This window comes from Dicentrarchus labrax, unplaced genomic scaffold, assembly GCF_905237075.1.
Source record: "Dicentrarchus labrax unplaced genomic scaffold, dlabrax2021, whole genome shotgun sequence".
In the NCBI taxonomy this organism is placed as follows: Eukaryota; Metazoa; Chordata; class Actinopteri; family Moronidae; genus Dicentrarchus; species Dicentrarchus labrax.
The window spans coordinates 11,949,043-11,970,862 of NW_026136704.1; the positions used below are offsets into that span (position 1 = coordinate 11,949,043).

The 21,820-nt window shown below is 38.9% G+C and overlaps 1 protein-coding gene across 5 annotated transcripts in view; it reads right to left on the bottom strand.

Annotated features, from left to right (window-relative positions):
• gdpd5b (glycerophosphodiester phosphodiesterase domain containing 5b) overlaps positions 1-21,820 on the bottom strand; it is a 43,808-nt gene that overhangs the window by 16,630 nt on the left and 5,358 nt on the right. For 4 of the 5 annotated variants that reach the window (XR_007884476.1, XR_007884477.1, XM_051398331.1 and 1 more), the window contains exon 2: positions 10,791-10,964. Coding sequence is in view for 3 of the 5 variants with exons in the window: in XM_051398331.1 (XP_051254291.1) it covers positions 10,791-10,907 (117 nt within the window). In the remaining 2 variants the exon portion in view is untranslated. Of the gene's footprint in view, positions 1-10,790; positions 10,965-11,901; positions 11,975-21,820 lie in introns of all 5 variants that reach the window. The other variant, XM_051398332.1, reaches the window with a different exon arrangement.

Here is a 21,820-nt window from a genome sequence, read left to right on the forward strand (position 1 = left end):
GTCATTATTTCTGTGGATCCACTATGTTTAATTAGAACTGACAAAAGAAATGTGACTTATGTCCATTTGATGATAATAAAGGCACATTAATTGCCCCACTGTGTGACGCTTACAGCAGAGCAGCTCTGAATGCCGCCAAAACTAATGGAAAGAAAATATAATGATTGAATTCCACTGTTGTAGACACAGCGATTACGCTCAATGTCTGTGGGATTATTTGATATAAATCAGCACAACTTCAACTTTTCCAAAGATATTCAGAGACCGGCAGAGTTAATTAGGATTAAACTTTCCGCAAACTTAGCTACCTTGAGCACATGGTGTCAACCTCGTTCCTGACCTTTGTAGAGAGTATTCCCTTATACACTCTGCTGATTACCAAGGACTGACTTTTAATAACTTCACATGAAAGCTGACTAATTACGGTCATCCTCTGCCATGCACTTTCGTACCATGGCAAATACTAAACTGGCTTCATCTTTAGATACAGGAACAGAAACACACTCCTAAGCCCCACTCAGGAGGATATGTGCACGCAGGCATGCTCATCTCAAACTTTCTCAGCTTACTTTAAAGCCATCTACACTTTTGCTGTAAGGCAGACGAGAACCTTTTGACATTTATCGTCAGCACAGAAAATTGCTCAGAAAACTCAGCAGCAGCTCTGGTCGACTTAAAATATGCAGATAATCCCAAGGTAACACACATATACAGTGTTGATAGAATGAAGTATCTAGGTTAAAGAGTAGCAGGACTTTATCGTGATGCCAGTGAACACATTAAGTGACAGGGTGTGGTAAACCCACACACACACACATTTTGATCACATTCTAAGATAAAAGGAGGTTAGACTCGCCAAGGGACTTGAATTCTATGTAATTTGTAAGATCTACATCTGGCGAAAAAAAAGTCACATCACATCAAAAGGTGTGGCTCGTAACTGTCATAAGTGTTTCTTCTTAGGAAGGCTAGGGCCAAATATATGTACACACTGTACATGCTGTGTTCAAATTACATCAATATGTCGCTTAGTGCCAAAACCATTACTCAGTTTTTTGGATTAGTCAATCAAAGCAATATATATATATATATATATATATATATATATATATATATATATATATATATATATATATATATATATATATATATATATATATATATATATATATATATTACTGTTTTATTAAATAGAGGGGTCTAGACTGGTGGTCCCACAAAACAAGCAATTTGAAGATTTCTCTTCCAAGAACCGGGAAGAGAAAATCGGGAAAACAAACAATATACCAATTCATATTTGTTACCTGACGTCTAAATGTTCTTATAAAATCCTATGCATGTGTGCACTGTAGTGTCAAGATACAGAGACAGAGTTAAGCAACCTAAGCATATCAGCCTGAATGCACCATTGTTGTGTGTGCCAAGGATCAGATTATTATCGCCTCGACCAGCTGATGCGACACACAGGTAAGACAGTCTGCCTGACCTGTTTAGTTCTGGTCTCATTCCCACTATCTTTCTTTTTTTTTTCCCCTGACAAAAATCTAAAAGCTTTTCACACGCTAAATATGGAAGTAGAAGAATCCCAATTCAATCCACTGCCTGAAATTATTACAGTGCAGCATTTGAAGGTCATGTTCTGACCTCAAGCTTGTTTTAAGAGCTTTCCCACATTTCAACATTCAAACCTGGGGTCAGCTTTAATGCGGAAATCATGCTGGTATAAAGATGTATTATTTAATTTCTGGGCATGGTTTTATGGCATAACACAGATAGTTGTACAAAAAAGGGAAACAAGCCCAGAGGGAATGCGGATTCAAATCCCCTTGCATATTTGGACATGGCTGCAGAAGTACATTTCAGAAGTGTATGAAAAACATTATTATGTAAGAAGGTCCTTTTGCATGAAATAATATGCACACCAAATCATTTTGTCTTTCTTTACAAGGAGGAAATCACCCTAAAAAACTTCAAGTAGTCTTTCTTGAAAAACACTTTCTGCAATTATTTCCTGAAGTACAAATACTGTTTTATGCAAATAGGAGTTATTATTTAACTTTCACTGCAAAAGGAAAAAAGGAGAAAAAAAGAACAATGTTGAAGTCCAGACACTTTTACCTATATTCAGATAATATTTCTGACAAAGAGCACAGCAAATCACTTGAAGTGATAAAAGGTTACCATGGTCTCCGTGGCAGACAGCTCTGCCCATTGAGGAGAAAGCACCGACCCTGGTTCCCATTGTCCTGAATGACTACCTGGAAACACCTGGGAGATCCAACCTTGCTGCTGAGAGGAGACACTGTTCACCCCCTACCCTTTCATCCCCCCACCACCTCTTCCCCTGTGGATTATGATGGATGCGATCTGAGACACCCCTGAGAGCAGTGATGGTGTGGTCAATGAGTTACGAACACTGAGGTTTTTTTAATTAATCAGATCACCTAATAAACTGTATATTAATGCCGCTTTCATCACGAGGGTGGGATTTTATTATCCATTATCAACTCACACTGCTATATTAGCTTGAACATAGCAATTATATCTATCTTAAGGCAGAATTCATTTATGCCTGTCTCTTTTCTGCTCTACCTTATATTTCTTATGATTACTTTCATGCACATTACAAAAATTACATCCAAACGACAAGTGCAACCGTCAAGTTACATACATTGCAGTGGATTTCTTATTTTCTGAAGATTTAAGCACCTCGTTAGGTCTGAGGTTCTCTTCCCGGTTGCCAGATAACTCAGCTGCAGAGCTCGTCAACCCTGACATGACTTGGCCTGCCCTGGTGACATCACATTACCATTCTGCTCGACTGGCATTTTATTTCGGGCACGACGCCCCATGGAACAGAACAGACAGTGCGGCAACCGAAATAAAAAAAAAACTACAAACATCTGTGGTAAGTGTCTGAAGAGCAGAGTATGCCAACATCATCCATGCTTTGTTCTACTAATTACTCTGACTAGTGCAATGCTGTTCCTTTCTCCCTTGGAGAAATCATGGAGGACAAATGGGACAAGGGAAGATTAGAGCTATTGAATGAAGCTAGTAATTCAAATCAAATGATGTGGCGAGCTGTAATTAAAAAGTAAAATAAATATATTGGAATGACTTTTCAAAGACATTAAGGCCACTTTCTGTAGCAACTCTGAAACTCTCCAGACAGCTGCAGTGGTTAAGATTTAAAATTGTGAACAAATTATAGTATATAAATATTGGAAAAGGATAGAAGTCAGAAAAAGCTAAACTCCACTGCTAAAAATTGGGGCATCAAATCAATCCAAGGAAAATTAAATGAATTGCAGCATTATAAACACTCATTAAACTCATTAAAGCCTTTAGAGAATACATTCCTGGAAACCCTCCACTTGAATTTAGTTAATTGCAATCAACTTAACTGTGGCTACAATAATTTCAGTCATAGTTTTAGAAAATACCTCGCTAAACTGAAACCATGCGCTGGTCCAGGTTTTGCAGCCCTGACGGTAATTTGCGGTAAGCTTAGTAAGTATCTCCCTAAGTGTATGCTGATTGTCATTTGGAGTTCCAGGTGGGTGGAGTTTACCGTACCTATTTACTGTAGTTATAGTAAATTATGTGCAGACATATATAATAAACTGACATTTAAATACTTAGAGACTTTTGTGTAGACTTTCTGGCGGATTCTATTTGGTCCCCTGGGATAATGTGGTGCCCAAAACCAAAATGAGTAATGTAGAGAACATGGTCCAATTAAAGGAAGCAACAGCATTAAGTCCCTGATTCTATAATGGTAACAGAGATTTTCCTGATACTCTCTTGCCCTTCTTTTCCCTGTGGAACAACTGCTGATCCATGCATTCACTCTTTTACCTCAAAGAATGCTTCAATATGTCAAACATGATCTAGACAACAGTATAGTGTCAAGTCCACAGGATGGTTATTACTCAGGCTCAACAGTTGCTCCACAGCACAGTGCATAAATGCATGAAGAAAACACTTTCTTGCTTACTTACTCACTCTGATACATAAAAAGACAACATAACACATGCTGTATGATTATTTAAACAATGCCACTGACAATACTATTTACTCTGATTTGAATCTGATTTGCAAGTCAACCTTGGGCCGACTATGGAATCAGGATGCAGAGATAAAAAAATTAAATAAAAATAATAATACACTCACAGAGGGAATCAAGTTTTTCTGCAGTTTCACAAGACAAGTTGTGTATTTGTGTGTAAATTTATTCAAACTGTCAAACCGACAAATGCGACTCCAGTATACCGTCGTTCTGTTCTCAACTCTGACTCCCTCCATAGCAGCATACAGGGACCTAACATAGCCCTATATATCACACAGACAAGCATGTGCATTACTAGTATAATAATAGCTGCACATATTTCTACCACAGCATTCCTTTTTGCAGAACTACAGTATGAACTGGGAGAAAACCAATTGAGCATATTTGGGTGTGTGCTGGTTACTTCATGTGTGAGGATTAGCTGAAGAAGCTGTCCTTGTATCATCAGTTGTTAGCACAACACTATCACAAGCCAACTTTCTGAACATTTTCTTTGCTTGGCTGATTGTGCTTCTGGCTGTAATATAATTCTGGAAATTACAGGGCATATTGACATATGACAAGGTTATTCATCAGATGAGAAGACAACTAGTAATTACTGTATTGGCAATCAAAAGAGATGCTGAAAATGTCTGTATAAGCCAAAGCTTAGAGAACATGTAAGCCAGACCAATTTATTTTTATTTATTAGTTTAATATCTATTTAAATATTACAACAACATTAGGGCTTCATATACCAAAATAGACATTAAACATTCACTTGTACACATTCTGAGTTACTGTACATATGTGAGAGGGATCATTTCAGTGCAGCTACTATGCTAGTATATAGCACAATTAAATGATGCATTCAATTAGATGGCAGCTTGACTCAGTATGCTGCCATCTAACATGCCAGCACTGTGGAGAGAAAATATGGTGTGAGGTGGTCCTGAGTCAACTTGCTGTCAAAGATAAATACAGATATAAACAAACACAAACATGTTGGTGTGTGTGAATTAACTTGAAAAGTCATGTAAATGAAGGAGGTATTCATTTTTTTAACTCACATACGGCAGGAAAAAAAAAAACAAAGCTGCTTTAGTAGTTATTGTTTTGCTGACGGTGCTTCTTTCCCTGAGGCACAGGCACAGCCTCACATGCCTCTCTCTTTGCCTCGATCTTCACCGGATTTAACACCTCAGTCCCTTGTCACATTCCTGAGCATATCCAGATAAGTCCCTGGCATTTCACACACTGCTGTGTGCACTGCTTTATTATGCAGCTATACCACCAGAGCGATGCACACAATGTACAAGTGTATGCAAACATGGGACAGTGGTCCTAATGCTGAACTGAACCTCAATTTTCTCTTTATATTTAGACGTATCCCCCACCACGCTAAAAGTAATACATACAGAAATAACACTAACGATGTATTTTACGGACAGAAATAGTTCATTTTATAATATTTAACGCTTTGCTCACAAATGTGAAGAGGAATCATGTGATCATTCTAGCTGACAAGTGGTACAAGTCAACATGGCTGGCTGACCCTGCATTGCTTATCCAATTTAAACCCTCTTAAATCTGATCACTGCTCTGATCACATTTTTGTTGCAATATTTGTGGTTGTTGTTTACTCATCAGCAAGATCAACACTCTGGCTCTAAATTGAACTGAGGATGAGACCTCTGTGTCAGTGCCAGACAATCAAAAAGGTTCACAAACTTCATATTATTGAAATATTCTGTACATTTTACATTGTGTATGTACAGAATTTACTGGATGCTTGGGATTACTTCTTTGAAAGGTGGCTCATATACCAAACAATATGGTCAGTCACTTACTGTATGCATCACACGGCTGAACAGCAGCACACCAGGAAGCAGATTGGGGATTGTCTATCATGCAGCAGATAAAAATCAGATTAAGTAAATGTTTATTCAGCAACAATAACAGGTGGATTCTACATAGCTTCTTTTAGTCCCTTGGCAACAGTTGCTTCGATTCTTCGTAGTATGAAAGGAACCTTCTGTGCTTTTGATATACAATAAGGTGACTGTCCTCAAATTAGACACTGCAGTTTAAAATAAATGACTGATAGTCTTAAGAATAAAATTGCAATGCTGCCTTGTCATGCCCGGAAGTTATAGCGAGGCTACAAATAAATCCTTCACTCTTCAAGGCCTTGTTTTCATTCTTCAACAGAATGAGTCAAAACTACTTCAATGACTGCTGCACCTTTTCCAGAAAGGTGGGTATGTCAGCAGATCACCTGTCATATCATAAGAGTAACTATAATCAATTATTATTTTCATTATTGATTTATCTGTTGATTATTTTATTCTGACATTTTACAAACAAGAATTAAAAGGTACTAATAGATTATAGTTCCTAAAGCCCAAGTTGACATCTCCAAATGTTTATCTGACCAACAGTCCAAAACCTATAGATCTTCATATTACAATCGCATAAGACAAAGACGAGAAGCACATTTACACAACTGAGAAGCTATAAATATATAGGTAAATAAAGGTAATGTTTGACATTTTTCCTTGAAAGGGGAAAAGGCAGAGAAACAAAAAGTTAACATTGTTTAAGGACTTAAAGAAAAGCATCTGATACTATTGATCATATCTTATTAGCGAAGAGACTGGAGAGATGTGGTATTGAGACATAGCATACTAATGGCTAAGAAGTGACAATGGCTATCATACATTGATTTATTTGTGGCGGCCCACCACAATATGAACATTAACTGCCACATATAGATTTAAAAAAAAAAAAAAAAAAAGGCTAAAATCTTGTGTTACTGTAGAGCTGCATGCAGTGCATTAATTCAGTCAGCCTCTCCTTGCCCTGCTCTCGCTCTCTCTCTCTCACAAACCCAACATACCTGCCTGTGAATAGCCTGTCCTCTCGTTGCACACACTGAATTAAAACATCATCGTGCATGGGAGCAAGGATTGTTGTTGGCTTTTCCCAGCAGGCTGCTGGCTGAATTCCTGAATAGAATCCCAAGTTCACCAATGGTTAGTATCATGAACACCTCTGCACAAATTTGTCCAAAATGGATGCATTCAAGTTAACTCTGATAAGCTCTGCTATCTATTCTTAACACAACGCTCTCTCAGAGACCCAGCTCTTCAAATGAGTTACAGCAAGCATGTAAGGAGCCTAGCAAGTCAGGATTCTACTTGCTAGGCTCCTACCACTGACTCGACAAGAAAAAAATCATATGATTAACTTTAAAAAAAAATATTATATTATAAACATGACTAACCATTCATCACACCCTCAGCCTCATAATTGAGTCACCTCACATCTAATTTATTAAAGCTAATGACCTTTCTGTCTGACAGTTAGAGGGAATAGGAGAGGACAAATGTGATCAGGCTCACAAAATGTAGAGAGAAAGAAAATTCCTGGAAAACGTTAATGTCCTTTAGGGGTGAATAAAAGTCAGCGGTCCAAAGACTGAAATCATACAAAACAAAAAGTAGGGCTGCAGGATCATGGCCAAACTGACATGAAAATCACAGTTAGTATAATCAATATTAAGTTAATGATTATTTGAAGCTTACTTTATAATAAAAGTCAACTTGCATTTTGCCAGTTAAATACTTGTAATGTGAAGCTCATTTCATCTCTCATTCTCTTACCATTTTAACTATGGTTCTACAAAGCAAGTGAAATGCAAATGAGGCAATAGTCAACTAATGAATTAGTCGCCAATCATTTTGATCATCGATTCGTTTTAAGTCCTTTTAAAGAAAAAAAAAACGTCTAAATTCAGTGATTTCAGCTTCTGAAATGTGAATATTTTTTGGGTTCTTCAGTCGTCAGTGAGTAATGAACATCTTTGTGTTGCGGACAAAATTTGAGGACGTCCTTATTCCGGCCACCAAGTAAGTGTATCTGCTAGTTCTAGGTAACTGTCTTCTTTGTCCAATATTTCACAGGCTAGGGCTAATGAAGACCACAAGATCACTGACAAAATGACGGCAGGGCAGCATCGCTTCTATTTTTGAAGCCTTTGTCTGACCAAATGGTAAAGACTGGCTAAATGGAAATACTTTCAATTATTACTGAGAGGCCAGATCAGCTTGCACCGCATGACGTGGGCCGTCTTCCTACAAAGCACCTTGAACACAGACAGAAGCAGCTTCACTAAGACAGCCAGTCAACCTGAACGGCTCATTACAGTGGACAAAGATGAAAAAAGGGAGAGAAATGGCATGATCCACTTGTGGATTATGAATGAGCTTACAGTTGTTTCAACAGGGGATTCTCAGTTCTCACGCTCCTGTGATTCACTCAGGTCCTGTTACATGTAGCTGATACCTGTCCTTGATTGGTCACAGTTTGCTTACTGGTAGCATTAAAGATGCAGACTTATATAACATCACCTTGACCAGTGATAGGAAGCTTTCTTAACAGAAATGACAGCTCCATGCTTCTAGTAGACACCCAAATAAATAGCTGATTACATAGCTCTCTTCCTCTATAACATAATTATAATTATTGAAGCACCGTGACAAAGCTGCACTAGGAGTCTATTTACAATTATTGTAGAACAAATGATTTAGGCTTAATCTGTTCTCAGTCCATTCATTATGTAAACAAATTAAAATAATGTTGAGGGAAAAATATCCACTTCCTGACTGAATTTGCCTGCCTGCCAGAGTGCATGTGCCTGACTGTGCGCTTCTTACACTGGGGTCAAGACAAGTGCCATCCACCACCACACGGTCCAAACAAAGGATGAGCACCGTGAACAAAGAATGCTGACTCTGCACTATTCTATCAGTTGGCCTGAAAGACAACCACTCGCAACAGGAAACAGAGCTACACAGTGTCCAGTTTCCTGCGAACAGGAGGGAAAAATCAATCTCTCTCTTTATTTAGTTCTGCTTTATATATGATCCAAGAGTTCTCACATACAACCACCCATTCCTGCCTGTGCTATTTGTATATGTTTGTTTACACACCTAATGTCAGTTTAATACGGGTCATATTTTTTTCTTTGGAGCATCTCTGTGTGTGTGTGTGTGTGTGTGTGTGTGTGTGTGTGTGTGTGTGTGTGTGTGTGTGTGTGTGTGTGTGTGTGTGTGACATGAGTATATTGTCTGTGTCCTCAGTTTCTGCTTGTCTACAGTATGGTATGCGGGCATAAATAAATGATCCACCCTAGTGTCTGTGTGCATGCGAGTGCACACACGGGTATGTGCTGCGTGTTTGAGTTTGTTGCAGCAACATAACCTGTGTGTCCTTCCTAAATACGCAGTAGAGGAGATAAATGGAAAGGTCAGGACGAATTGCTGATCTTGTGCAGGCTGCGATACTTTTCCTGGCGCGTGCCAATGGTAAAAGAAAAAGGAATGCAATATTATTTGGTTGGGAGTTGAGTGTGACTAGTCGAGTTGGACTTTGGCAAAAAATGTTATTAAAAAAAGTTTAGCTGCAAATAAGATAAGATGATAAAACATTCAATAGAAAACTGCGTAATTAGAATGTAATAATTTACAGGGATAAATGTCAAGCATACATAACATTTCATTGTCTCAGTCTTTCCAGAATATGATAAATATGACACCTACACAGAATACTTGCAGTATATTGTGCACTAAACAACTGCCAGAGTTGTGGCTCCATACCAAACCCAGTGTCACAAATAAACTTTTGCGTAATATTAATTACAAAATTAGGTTAAACCCATTTGCAGAACGTAGGAGATGACAGATGGCTGGAAACAGTAGAGTACTGTAATGTCAATTTAACCTCTCTGTGGATAGCTCAAGGTTACTGGATGGGGGAAGCCAGCAAGGACATATTTGGTCAAATATAATTGTTCTTTGTAAATCAATGTTGAGAGAAAACATCTAGAAACAATGTGGTCTAAGTGCACACTGCTATGGCTGCCAGAGACAGATGGTTCTACGGGTTTTAGATGTTTTTTTTCCCCTCACTAATACATTCAGCAACAGAGTAAATGTTCCACTTCCTACACAGCATCTTGTTATTCAGAACTGTGAAAAGACTTGCATTCATTTAAAGAGCCACAATAATAGCTTTTAAATTCAGCAGCCAATAATCAAGAAGAGGAATGCCATATTTTTTTTATATATACATTTTGGTTAGAAATGTAGGCAGTAGGTCATTGGAAAATGTAACACACAAAAAACACCAAGGAACGCTGAAAATTGATATTCTACATTGATCTCTCTCATGACAGCAGCACAGTTATCAATGGAAATGACCTTGACGTGATAAAATACAGACAATGAGATGATCAGGTCTCACTAACTGCCAACCAGATGTGAGCACATGTGCACATATGAGTGTGTCTACAGCTTATAATTATCTTGTGAGATAATCAATCACAGCCACTGCTTTGCTAACCAGTTTTGTTTCCATTCCCAAATGTACCCAAGCATCAAACCAACAAAAGAGGATATTTTGCAAAGGGAAGCGTTTCTCTTTAACCTCCTGAATGTAAAACTTAAGTAAATTTAGAAGATGTGAAAGGTCACGACATGCAGTATAATACTGTCAAATGTGTAGTGCCTTACCAGATTAGGTGCTATAGCACACATGAAAAGTTGTGCATTGTCTAGTGCCAATCATATGCATGTACTGCATCTAATATGCTATACTGTGTCAAACTATGTTCTGTAAAATAAAAGTCATAAATCCCTGATCAGCCAGATGGGTGTAGTTCATTCGCCCCTCTCACCTTGGTGGTGTCATCATGGGAACGTTGATAGCGTTTCCAGCGGCAACCGTAGATCCCAGTGATACATGACAAACACAGCTGGCGCTCATAGACCTGGAGGGGTTGGTGTTTCACCATGCTCCTGCAGTCAGTCCTGCTTCCAGAGCTCTAACATCCCACTGACTACAAAGTATCCTGTAAGAAAATCAAAATCATATGTAAATGTTAGCATTAATGCTGAGGCAGACATGATTACGAAATGCTGAGCTCAGAGACTAAACTTAACAATCTTATAGAATAAGTCACTTTGGCACTTTGATAAAAAAAAAAAAAAACATGCTGGCTTGAAAAGCACCCTGCTTTTGATACAAAGCCCAGCCTCAAATTAAGACCTTGCTTTCCAGCTCCTGTTTCTAATGACAACTGAGACTGCTAGGAGCTTTCATCAATATGATCAAGGGAAAAAAAAAAAAAAAAAATAGGACAATGAAATTGGAAAGGGCTTGGCAAACCGACCATCTATTGAACATCACCTTAAATTACAGTGACAAAGAATATATCACACAGTCACTACATGTCTGGACCAAAAGACAGCATGTAGGCCCCATCCATCCCTTTTATGTCAGGCACAGAACAAAGGCCAGGCAAAGAAAAGGCAAACAGGCATTACAAGGATGTAATGTACAGTGACATTTTAACATCACCCTTCAACTTACAGTCTAAAAATCAATGCATGATGTTTTGTGCAGCTTCAATGTGTACAGGGACTTCACATTTTCTATCCAAAACAGGGGGTCTTTGCATTTTTAATCTTTAATGCTTTATCTTAATTTTTTTAGACTGGCACAGGTCAGCATCAGGGAGGCATTCTTGATCCTGGTACCCGTTCCAGCTCCACTAGCCCTTCTCAATGTAGAGGGGCAGCAGAAGTCCATGATACGGCAACCCTTTAATGACTGTTTAATGCTGTGGTATTGGCCATGGTAGGAAGTACCAGGCAGTGTTGGCTGTGAATAATAAGTTATAATTTAGTCCTCCTATTGAGCTGCTGCTGATTCAGCACTGAGACTCTGCAATCAGCTATAATAACAATAATGATATTATAGCAGTGCTGAATGTTAAGTAAGTTTACCTCACTCTCCAGAGACATGTTGGAGCCTGTTGTGCTGCTGCTGCAGCTGCAAGACACTCATCTCAGTTCAGTTCTGGGGGTTGAAAGTGCATCTTGGTGTTATGAAAGCATAAACTGTGCATAACTAATGTCATCTCTCTCTGCTAATGAGAGTGAAAGATGATTAAAATTGTATACACACAAACACAGAACATTTTAACTGGTGATATTCCTGTTTGCTTGCAGTTTGTGAAGCACAGCTTGCATACGGTTAAGTCACATCTGATGTTTCAGAGCATTTCTGCATGTTAACTACACTCTTCCTGCTGTAATCAGGCTGTCTCAGGCTCTGGACAGCTGCTCATTAGCATCTGCAGCAGTGGCCATGTTTCCTGTTATTAGTATAACTGCTCTGAGGCGGGCGGACCCGACCCGAGGGTATAATGAACCTGGCCTACCCCAGCAGGACCACAATGGTCTTGACAGGCATTGTGCAATGCAGCCTAAAAACTGATGGAGTAAAGCACAAATGCACAGAACCTAAATGACCATAGGGAAGTAAGATAAACGGGCATATACAGCCATCAAAAAAAAAAAAAAAAACACTAAAAGAACAGTTTAATTAAATGCTACATTTTAGGTTGCAAAAGCACACTATTTAGAGGACCCTATTAATCATATATTTTAAGTACAGTAATACTGTATGCACTGAGTGGTGGAAATTATAATCAAGACTTATGTTGCTTTACCAACTGACTGATACAGGACAAACTCAGATGGCCCGAAGAAACGTAGAGAATCTCTTCTCTTTCTACTGTTGGCCAAATACACTATGTATAATCACCTTATCATACTTGGGGTATGCACTACTGTATTGCCCAACATCAAGCTATCAATGCAGAAAACCTTACTGAGTAGCAACATGGCAGTCTGAGGGATTTAAACCTTAATCAGATCAGGAACTGTTTGACTACTGCCATTGCAATTATGCTTGTCTGATATACCTCCTGAATAAATCATGTCTGTTGCATGGATGGGGATCACAGCTTTGTAAGCAAAGGATTTTGGGTCTGTTAAAGGGAAATTCAGCAAATTTTCAAAAGCACAAAATCCTGCCATTCTTTAGCAACACTAGCAGCAGGGTTCTAGGGATGTTGGTGGTTGCTCGGCCCAAACAGGTGAAAATTGCCCCTGTCTGGACCAATTTGCTCACGACAACACGTCAAAAATTAATCACTTTTCATGAACACACAGATGACATATCAATATTTCTTTTTTTATAGTTCATCATTTCAGATTTAGTGATGTCGGAAAGTTTACCCCTTTTGATTTAAGTAAATGTGTGGCATTTGATTACAGTGGTGCAATTCTCTGATACATTTTTTCCAATATGGTAATGATTTAAAAAAAACAAAAAACAAAACAAAATTTGTTTCTATTCATTCAGCATATACTGTAGGTGAACATACCCAGGAGAACTCTGACAAATAATATAAATCCATTAAAAAATAAATCCGAAATTTAAAATTTGATATTTTGAATTAAAAGTTTGTCCCCAGTCATCCACACACTAATGTCAAATAACATTTCAATTGGATTGCAAAGTATGATCACAACTCCCAATGTAACGAACAAAACACAAATGTGTGTCCGGGCATGCCGACCAAGCCTTTAAGACTGAAAAACAATCGTGCAGCTGACACAGTAAAGCCCCATTGGTGTGTTCATCGAGGCAAAGTAACAACCCCTTTCGTTCAATCGTGTTGTCACTTGTTGACAAATTATAATGTTCAAACCTGTATCCACAGCAAAGTCCATGTAGTTATAGCAAAGTGGTTCATGTGGTTTATGTTACAACATGTTTACCTCCAAAAGCTTCCATTCAAGCCAGTGTTATAGCCACTTGTATCCTCAAAGTCAAAAATATCACACGCACATCACTGCTACTTCAATTGAGATGAACATCAGACAGCCCTTTAATTCCGACTATTTGATGTGGGAAATTATCATAATTAGATGGAGCAGCACTGAGACCACAGATTTGTCACCATGAAATAAGAGGCTCAGCCATTTTTTACTTCATAGTTAATACACTCCAACCCTCCTACAGGCTGTATAAAGACAGAAGAAAAAGCGCTGCATTTAATCCCTTTATCGGCATGATGTCTTTCCAGAAACTCATCAGCTAAATATGACCTAGTAGAGACAATTAAAACTTGAACAAGCTGCAGTGAATTGACAAAGCTAAGTTAAATACAACATGAGTAGTAGTCTTCCGCATTTGAATCTCAGAAAGAAATAATATTCATCCAAGACTCTGCACTCGCGTCATGTTTTGCCAACATGGATGTGACACCTCAGGTCACAGTAGGTGCAGAAGTGTGACCACCATGTGGGCTGCACTGTCACGGTGACTCACTGTGTCACAGACAACAACTGAGCCACAAAAGCTGAAATGATTGAGTACAAAACAAGAAAGAAATCACCTACCTAGTTTCACACCAAAATTCCTAATGAATATACCTACTTTGCCAAGCCTTTAAACACCTTTTGTCCACCATTCGGTCAGCTATATTGCCTCTTTGTGACTGAAATAGATTTAGCAAGTGAAATCAAGAAGTGATTAAAGTTTCCACCACAAGGGAATCAGCTTTCCTAACATTTATATGCCTGTCACAAGTTGTCTGAACCTGGGTGAACCAGAAGAGATGATATAAGGGAGTATGAGCCCCTAAAAGGCTGTTGTCATCTCCTTTTTTGCTGCCTCATTTCCTCCAATCAAAAGGCACAGCGAGGTCTGCACTGGAGGAAATGCTTCAGCAGTTTCCCTGCAGAAAACAGTGTCTTCTTCTGACCAGATGAAGACACTGACCACTGATGAGAAAAAAAAAAAGCTCCTTAAAAAAGGAATACTTCTCAAACAAAAAGGGATAAATGATCCTTATCTAACCACCACATGTTGTTCAACACACCACTATAATGTACAAAGTGTACAAAATGACAGTAATACCTGTCCAGTGTAATTAACACTGTACAACAAGCTTGCATTTATTTCCAGTAAGCTACTGCAGTTTCAATTCAGCCCTTTCTGGAACGACAGTCGGATCAGTATTTGATCTTGGAGCCTTGGAGATCCCAATGAAGGGCAAAAGAAAACTACTCAACATAATCCTGGCATGTGGGCAAAAAATTCACACATTTAACTCATTAGATAGTCATTAGGATCATCTACTTCCCAACAAAAAAAGGTAAACAGGCATGATAAATAAGGTCACAATTTCATGTCAAAGCTAAAATTTGGAATTAGAAGAATTTGGGTGGAATAGCAATGCATTTCAGGATTTTGCACAAAGGCACAATTTGATTTGAGCACTGTGGTCAGACTGTGTGTGAAATCCTTACACAAAGAAAACAACAACACCACAATATCTACATTAAGGAATCTAGTTCATCCTCTGTAAATGGGCTCCATTTAATCTGTCCCTGATCCCTGCCATGTTTGAATGATGTGAACTGCTTATTGAGATCTGCAATGGATACCAAGTACCGAAGCACCATGGAGACTTGGCTGAACCATGTGGCATCAGAAGATGCCTGCGAGGGAGTTGATTAGTGACACATGGGTGATAAAGCCCGTTATAACAAGCAATGAGAGAGTCATTACATCAGGGCTGTTAAAGCTGGCTCAGCACTGACAGGCGAGTACTCTCGCTACTCTCGCTGCGGTGGCAACATTTGTTGCATTTTGTTGTACCAGTTGGCAACAGTGTAGTAAATTGTACATCTATGTAAATGCAACATTTTTTGGTTTAAAGTTTAACTTTGAGTATAAATTATGCGACATGGGTACTTTCCCAGTGTTAATGATTGACCTCAGCAAATTTCTGATCAAAATGTCCAACATTTCTAATAAAGAGGCAGACTTTCAATTGATGAACTCTGAAAGGCTGCAGATAAATGAGAGTGGATCATCAGCTATGTAAACAGAGGTGAGCACAGATAATAAAGCTAGACAAACATTAATGCAGGCTAAGCTTCTCACTGCTTTCTTTAATTCCTCTTGCCATGTGACAAAGCCAGGTGAATATCCTGGGAAAACAGAAATCTTGATACGTGTTCTAACTGGCCATGCGTAGACAACATATTGCGTGTCAGTTTATGTGCACAACATACAAAATAGAACTCCTTGAACTGCTCAGGTAAAAAAAAAAAAAGGGTCACAAATGATTCTGTTAAAATCAAATGTATCCATAAAGAAAAGCCATAGATGAAGGAAAAGAAGAGTTCTAAGCTCGCCAAAAAAAAAAAGAGGACTATAAAAACTAAACTATAGGCTTGCATCCACCATTTCAGTTAGCTTATTCATGCTAAATGACTTCTGAAGCCCTCGAAGCAGCGGCCTCATTTGGTTTCTCCTGACTACATGATGAATTTAATAAAACAAACAAGCAAAACAAGCTGTATCCACTTGCTCAATATCTGACTGCATAAGCTCCCTGTAAGATGTGTTGTCAGAAGAAACCTCGAATTTCCTAATAGTAAATATTATCATTGTCCAACAGAGGAGTGTGATCACAGCAACACTCCTAACAACACTCCATATACAAGATTTACTTTGTGGGAACATTAAACCCAAAGCATACTTGTTTTGGTTCAGACACTACCAGACCCACCAGCATTTTTGCCCATTTGTTAAGCAGGGTTGAAAAAAGGTTGGAAGAAAAAAAAAAAAAAAAGCAGAAACATTTTCCTTTTACAATCTGCTTTACACATTATTTGTCCATGCAATCTTCATGGTGTAAAGATTACTTGATAAAGTAACACAAACGGCAAGGCATAGCAACAAAAGGTGTGAAAACTATTTAAACCTTTCACAGAAGGTTGCAAGCATAAAAGAGGAGTAGACAACATACCTTTGGTGGTTTTAAGGTATTACGTGCAATGCATTAACAATGTAGTGCAATATAAATGGAGCTTTTTCATTTAGTGCTGCAGTTTTTTATGCAGGTTCATGTAGAAAGCCACTGTATTACCCCACAAACACAATGTTTGGAATGCTTCCATCTAATCTCAAATGCAACCATAAATGTTAACAACTCAACATAAATTACTGACATAATTCTAAACAAACCCTATCAATCACTCCCATGAGTCAGTGTGGTGAAAGGCAAATAAGTCATGGACACAACCTATAGCCAGCAGATCCTTCTCATCCAGAGTCTGACATAAAGTCCCACCACAAACACTCTCAAATGGTCAACTCAGCTATGCTAGTCAGTGGCAGCTAGAGATCCCACATGTAGAAGGAAGGTGATTTGTCACCTCTCTCAAGCCTTTCAATCATAGGTCCACAGGGTGAGATTGTAACAGCAAGAAAAACAAACTCATCCCATTTTGCTAGGGCCACCGAGGGTGACCACGCATCTACGCATAGGAGGTACAATTAGCAGCCTGCTTTCACAGAATATTTAAATATGAAGGGTGGAATACTTATTAATTGGCTGCAGGTAAGCAAAAAGCAAGTTAATAAGCACTGACAATGCAGAATTAAGTGCATCCTGCCTAACAGGCAGTTTGCTCTGATGTTAGGAAAGGCAGACGTCAGGAAACTTATTCTCAAGGTCTTTACTCTTCATTTTCAACACTACACAAAGGGGAAAAGATAGTGATTTTTGTATATATTATTTTTGTATACCTTAGACATTTCTAGATTCAACTATGAATGGATATCTCAATTTAACAAGTTGAGAATGCACATAGTCATGACATGAGGCAATGGGAGGCGACGTGACACATATGGGTGTTTGCTGGAGCGGGTTCTTTGAAGTCTGAAGCCATAGTGAACGGTCTTTGACATATTCAATGCAGTTTCAGCTGAGGGGCAGGACAATGAATATTCAGTAACGTGAATCGATATTCAGGTTCCTCTAGTTCTCTCAAGCTTATGACATCAAGATGAATAATAGAACCGGGTATTCAACACATACTTCTTTATTTGTCAAATGAAGATAGAGGGGTATTGCAAAACACTTACATAAGGGCTGTTAATGTCCTTCCTTCCTTGTAAAAAATCAATTTATACCAATACTCTTGGGCAAATGTATTCTCTACAGTGTCTTTCGAAAAAAGACACTGTATTATTATAACCATTTAACAGTTAGCATAAGGGACAAGACAGCCTGATGGAGGAAACACAACATCTAGCTGACATGCTCAAGACACCAAACACTGAGGGACTGGTGTCTTCTTCTTGCCAACTGAGCCGAGCAGTCCTCACAGCATCTCTTGAAGTCATATATTAAACCCGAGATTTAACATGACACACTCCAGGGCTGTGCCATATGAGGGAGCGAGCGGTGCAACTGTAGCTCGAAGCCAGCTGAGAAACAAGAATTATTGTGAAGGGAGATATTTTTCAAACCAAACAAAAAGCACAAAAAGGACTGCTGAAAATCAGTTGACCACAACATTAGCAAACGGCCACGGAATTAGCGAAGCTGGCGGGAGCGGTTATGGTACAAGAACATCCAGACAATCTGACACTTTGCTCATCAAACTGACGGCAAAAAATATGGGTCAGAGATAATCCGAGAAAATATTAATGTAATCACAGTCCATCAGTATCTTCAAATTGACAACAGAAAGAGGACGTGCCATTAGTGTCACTCACTTACATTATTAGAGTGACACAAAATGAAATAAATGACTGGGAGAAAAGATGGAACTCCACCCACTCATTTCAGTGCGAACTTAACAGCTGAGGTGTAAGTAGGTCAAGTGATATGTGGAGATATTGCTCTCATTTTTCATCTGGAGATAAAAATACTCTGGGCTCAGTCCATAAAGGTGGGCGTTACCTTACAGTCTATAGAAGCCCCCTTCATGGACTGAAGAAAGATTTGGAGTCTGAGCACAAGGGATTTGATAGAGAAGTAAGCAGGCTTGATGCTGCAGGGACATTGCTTAACAAACCAATGCAGATAAAGTAAACAATAAAGCCATATTAGGAGCTTTATGGAGCCTTGTGGATGGAGGGGTTGGTCATTATTGATTTAGGCGTTTTAAGTAGTGCAAATTCAGTGCTTCTCCCCTGAGGCATCAACCAATTTACCATGAAAAAAAGAAATCTACAGTGTGAGCAACATTTATTCCTTCTACTTGGTAGCAAGGCCAAATTTGGGAATATTAATGTCTAACATGTGTGTTATGGAGTACGCAGTAAGTGGACCACCCAGACACATGTTTTGGTGAAAAGGCAGAAAGGAAAACATGCAAACTTTCCAAAGAAACGCCAAAGTCAACTTTGAGGGAATTAAACCCAGCAGCTTCCTGCTGTGAGGTGACAGTGCTAACCTCTGATCCACTATGCCACTGTTCAGGCAGCTGATGGTGTGTGGGTTTGAATAATTATCACCTTAAAAGGCTGGATGACACTGACGTCTGTTTAATGTATACTTGCACCACGCTTTCTCATCAACTTCAGCACAGCCTGTGATTTCAGATGTCCGGAGGGAAAGTGAAGGGAAGCACATCCACATAAAAGAGGCTATGAAGAGCTAATAGGATGGACCATAGTTGCCTATACAACTTTTCAAGCTAACAAGAATCATTTTACCGTGGTCTGGGTAAATACTCGATTCTGATTGGCTGCTGGGTGTCCATTAATTCCTGATCTAGGACACTGACTAAGTAGTTCCAGTGAAACTGTCAAAAACTGTTGAATAAAAATAAAATCTGAATATCTCATATGTCACAACACTGAGTGTAGTCCTCATCCTCTGAACACCACAGGATGGCAACTGTAAAAAACAAGCCCCTACACTGCCCCCCTGAATACTTTGTATAAATATATGTATGGCTTCTGAATGAAGCCTGGTTACTTAAACGTGGCACCCACATGTTCATGAATTCATGAATTTAGGTTTTAAAACATGCAAAAAACATCTGAATTGTAAAATTGAGATTTAAACTACATATGTTATAATGCAGGGATACACAGCTACTAAGGACTCTGGGAAATAAGCCCTTATCCAATTCACTCATTATTTTTCCATAATATCCCATATGACAAGAAGTGGCCCCAATGAAAACACATTGCAGATGCAGTGGCATTTCACAAGCCCAAAGGTATGGTCTCATTTGTAGTTTTTTTTAAGAAAGAAAATGAAATGCTAACATCGGGGTGCTAATATACTCACAGTTGACGCTGACACTAAACTGGTGTAATGTTTACCATGTTCACCATCTTAGTTTAGCATATTAGCATGCTAACAATTACAGCTAAGGCTGATGGGAATGTCATTAGTTTTGTAGGCGTTTATTTAGTCATTATTGTATTGGACAAACTGAATTGAGAAATCGTCGTCAGATTTGGCCCTCGAAGTTTGCTCAAATGCTGTGGGCAGGGCTTATATATCTCCTGAACGCTTTGTGCTATTGCAACGACTTTGATGGACTAAATTAGCAGTTCTCGATAATGCTGCAAGCAGCACTTCTGGGACCAAGCAATTTTAAAAATGCAAATGCAACAGTAGAAGTAGTGGAGGTCAGCAGGCTATGATTTGCTAATGTGGATAAAGCAACCAAGGGATGAGTGAAAAGGTGAAAAACTGTTTTCTGTCATCTTTTCTTTTTCTCCAAGACACAATGTCTTTGTAGAAAGGGAGAGAAAGACAGCCCGGGTAAAAGGGAAGGGGGATTAAGGATTTTGCGGAGAAAGAGAGGTGGGCATGTTGCCTCTTTTGTCAAACCAACTTGAGTGTGGTGGTGTTATAACCAGCAGCAGGTGCACCACATTTTGATTCAATATTCAAGCCTTATATGAAGAACACCTTTATAGCCTTACTTTCATCTGTATTTGATGTTCCTTTACGCTGATTATTAAAGCTTTGATAACGAAAGAGGAGCTTTAAGCTTCCATGCTCTGCCAACCTGGCATATTAGCATTAGCTTCCATTAATTGGCACAGTTCTATCTAAGCATATAATTGTTAAATCACCAAAGTGTCCATAAAATGGTACATTAATTTGGTAATATAAAGAGAAAAATGTAGGCAGATATTTTTTGGAAACTCTTCCACTGATGGCTCTCCTAAGTTAACGGTCCATTTTAAATATCTACAAAATGAATTTTGTGTGAAAGTGTAAATGCAACAGATACAGTCCATTACAACCACTTGTCAGAGCTCTCCAGCCTACTTAAACTGCTCGTCAACCAAGGCTCCAGTTACTGTTTTACAGTTCCCCCATTGGTTAAACCTACACTACTTTATCCAAAAATACTCCTTTCTATATTGCTTTTGCCATAAAATACCAGTCGATAGAAGGGGGTGAAGGCCCCTGACCATCCAAAATGACTGTAGTCTGAGAGGAATCCAGTTTTCAGGAGACTTAAATGATCCTGTGTCCTCTGTACCGTTGAATGGTGAGGTCTTTGGGGTTGTTGTGAAATCATTGACTGTATTCTTTGGATGGGATGAAAACTTACCACTTCATGGCACATGATTGTAGTGCTGCCAGAAGAACATTTTTTAGAACTACTTTCAACATTGTGCACCTCTAGTTTCCTGTCATTCAACCAGGGGCAATGCTTCCTAAATTAATTTGCTATGACCCAATGCTCCCTGCTGTCTGCTCTGACGCTTTAAACATTTTTAGCAATGGCAGAAGGGGTTATGTCTGGACCAATCTTTGCCTGTCTGCCTGTTAGGGATGAGAGAAAGTATTCTGGTGTTGGTACCTAATCACACTGTGGCCTGGAATGCAAACAGCTGACAAACACATCCATGGCATGCAGAAAAATGGTGGAAACCATTGTTGTGGGCAAATGGACAACTCCACTGGCTTAGTTCACACTCTGGCCTCCTCAGTCGGACTGTTTTTCATGGCCAGGAGGAAAGAGAAAGTGGGTGGACTAGTATGTTTTATCAAGGTGCCATCTG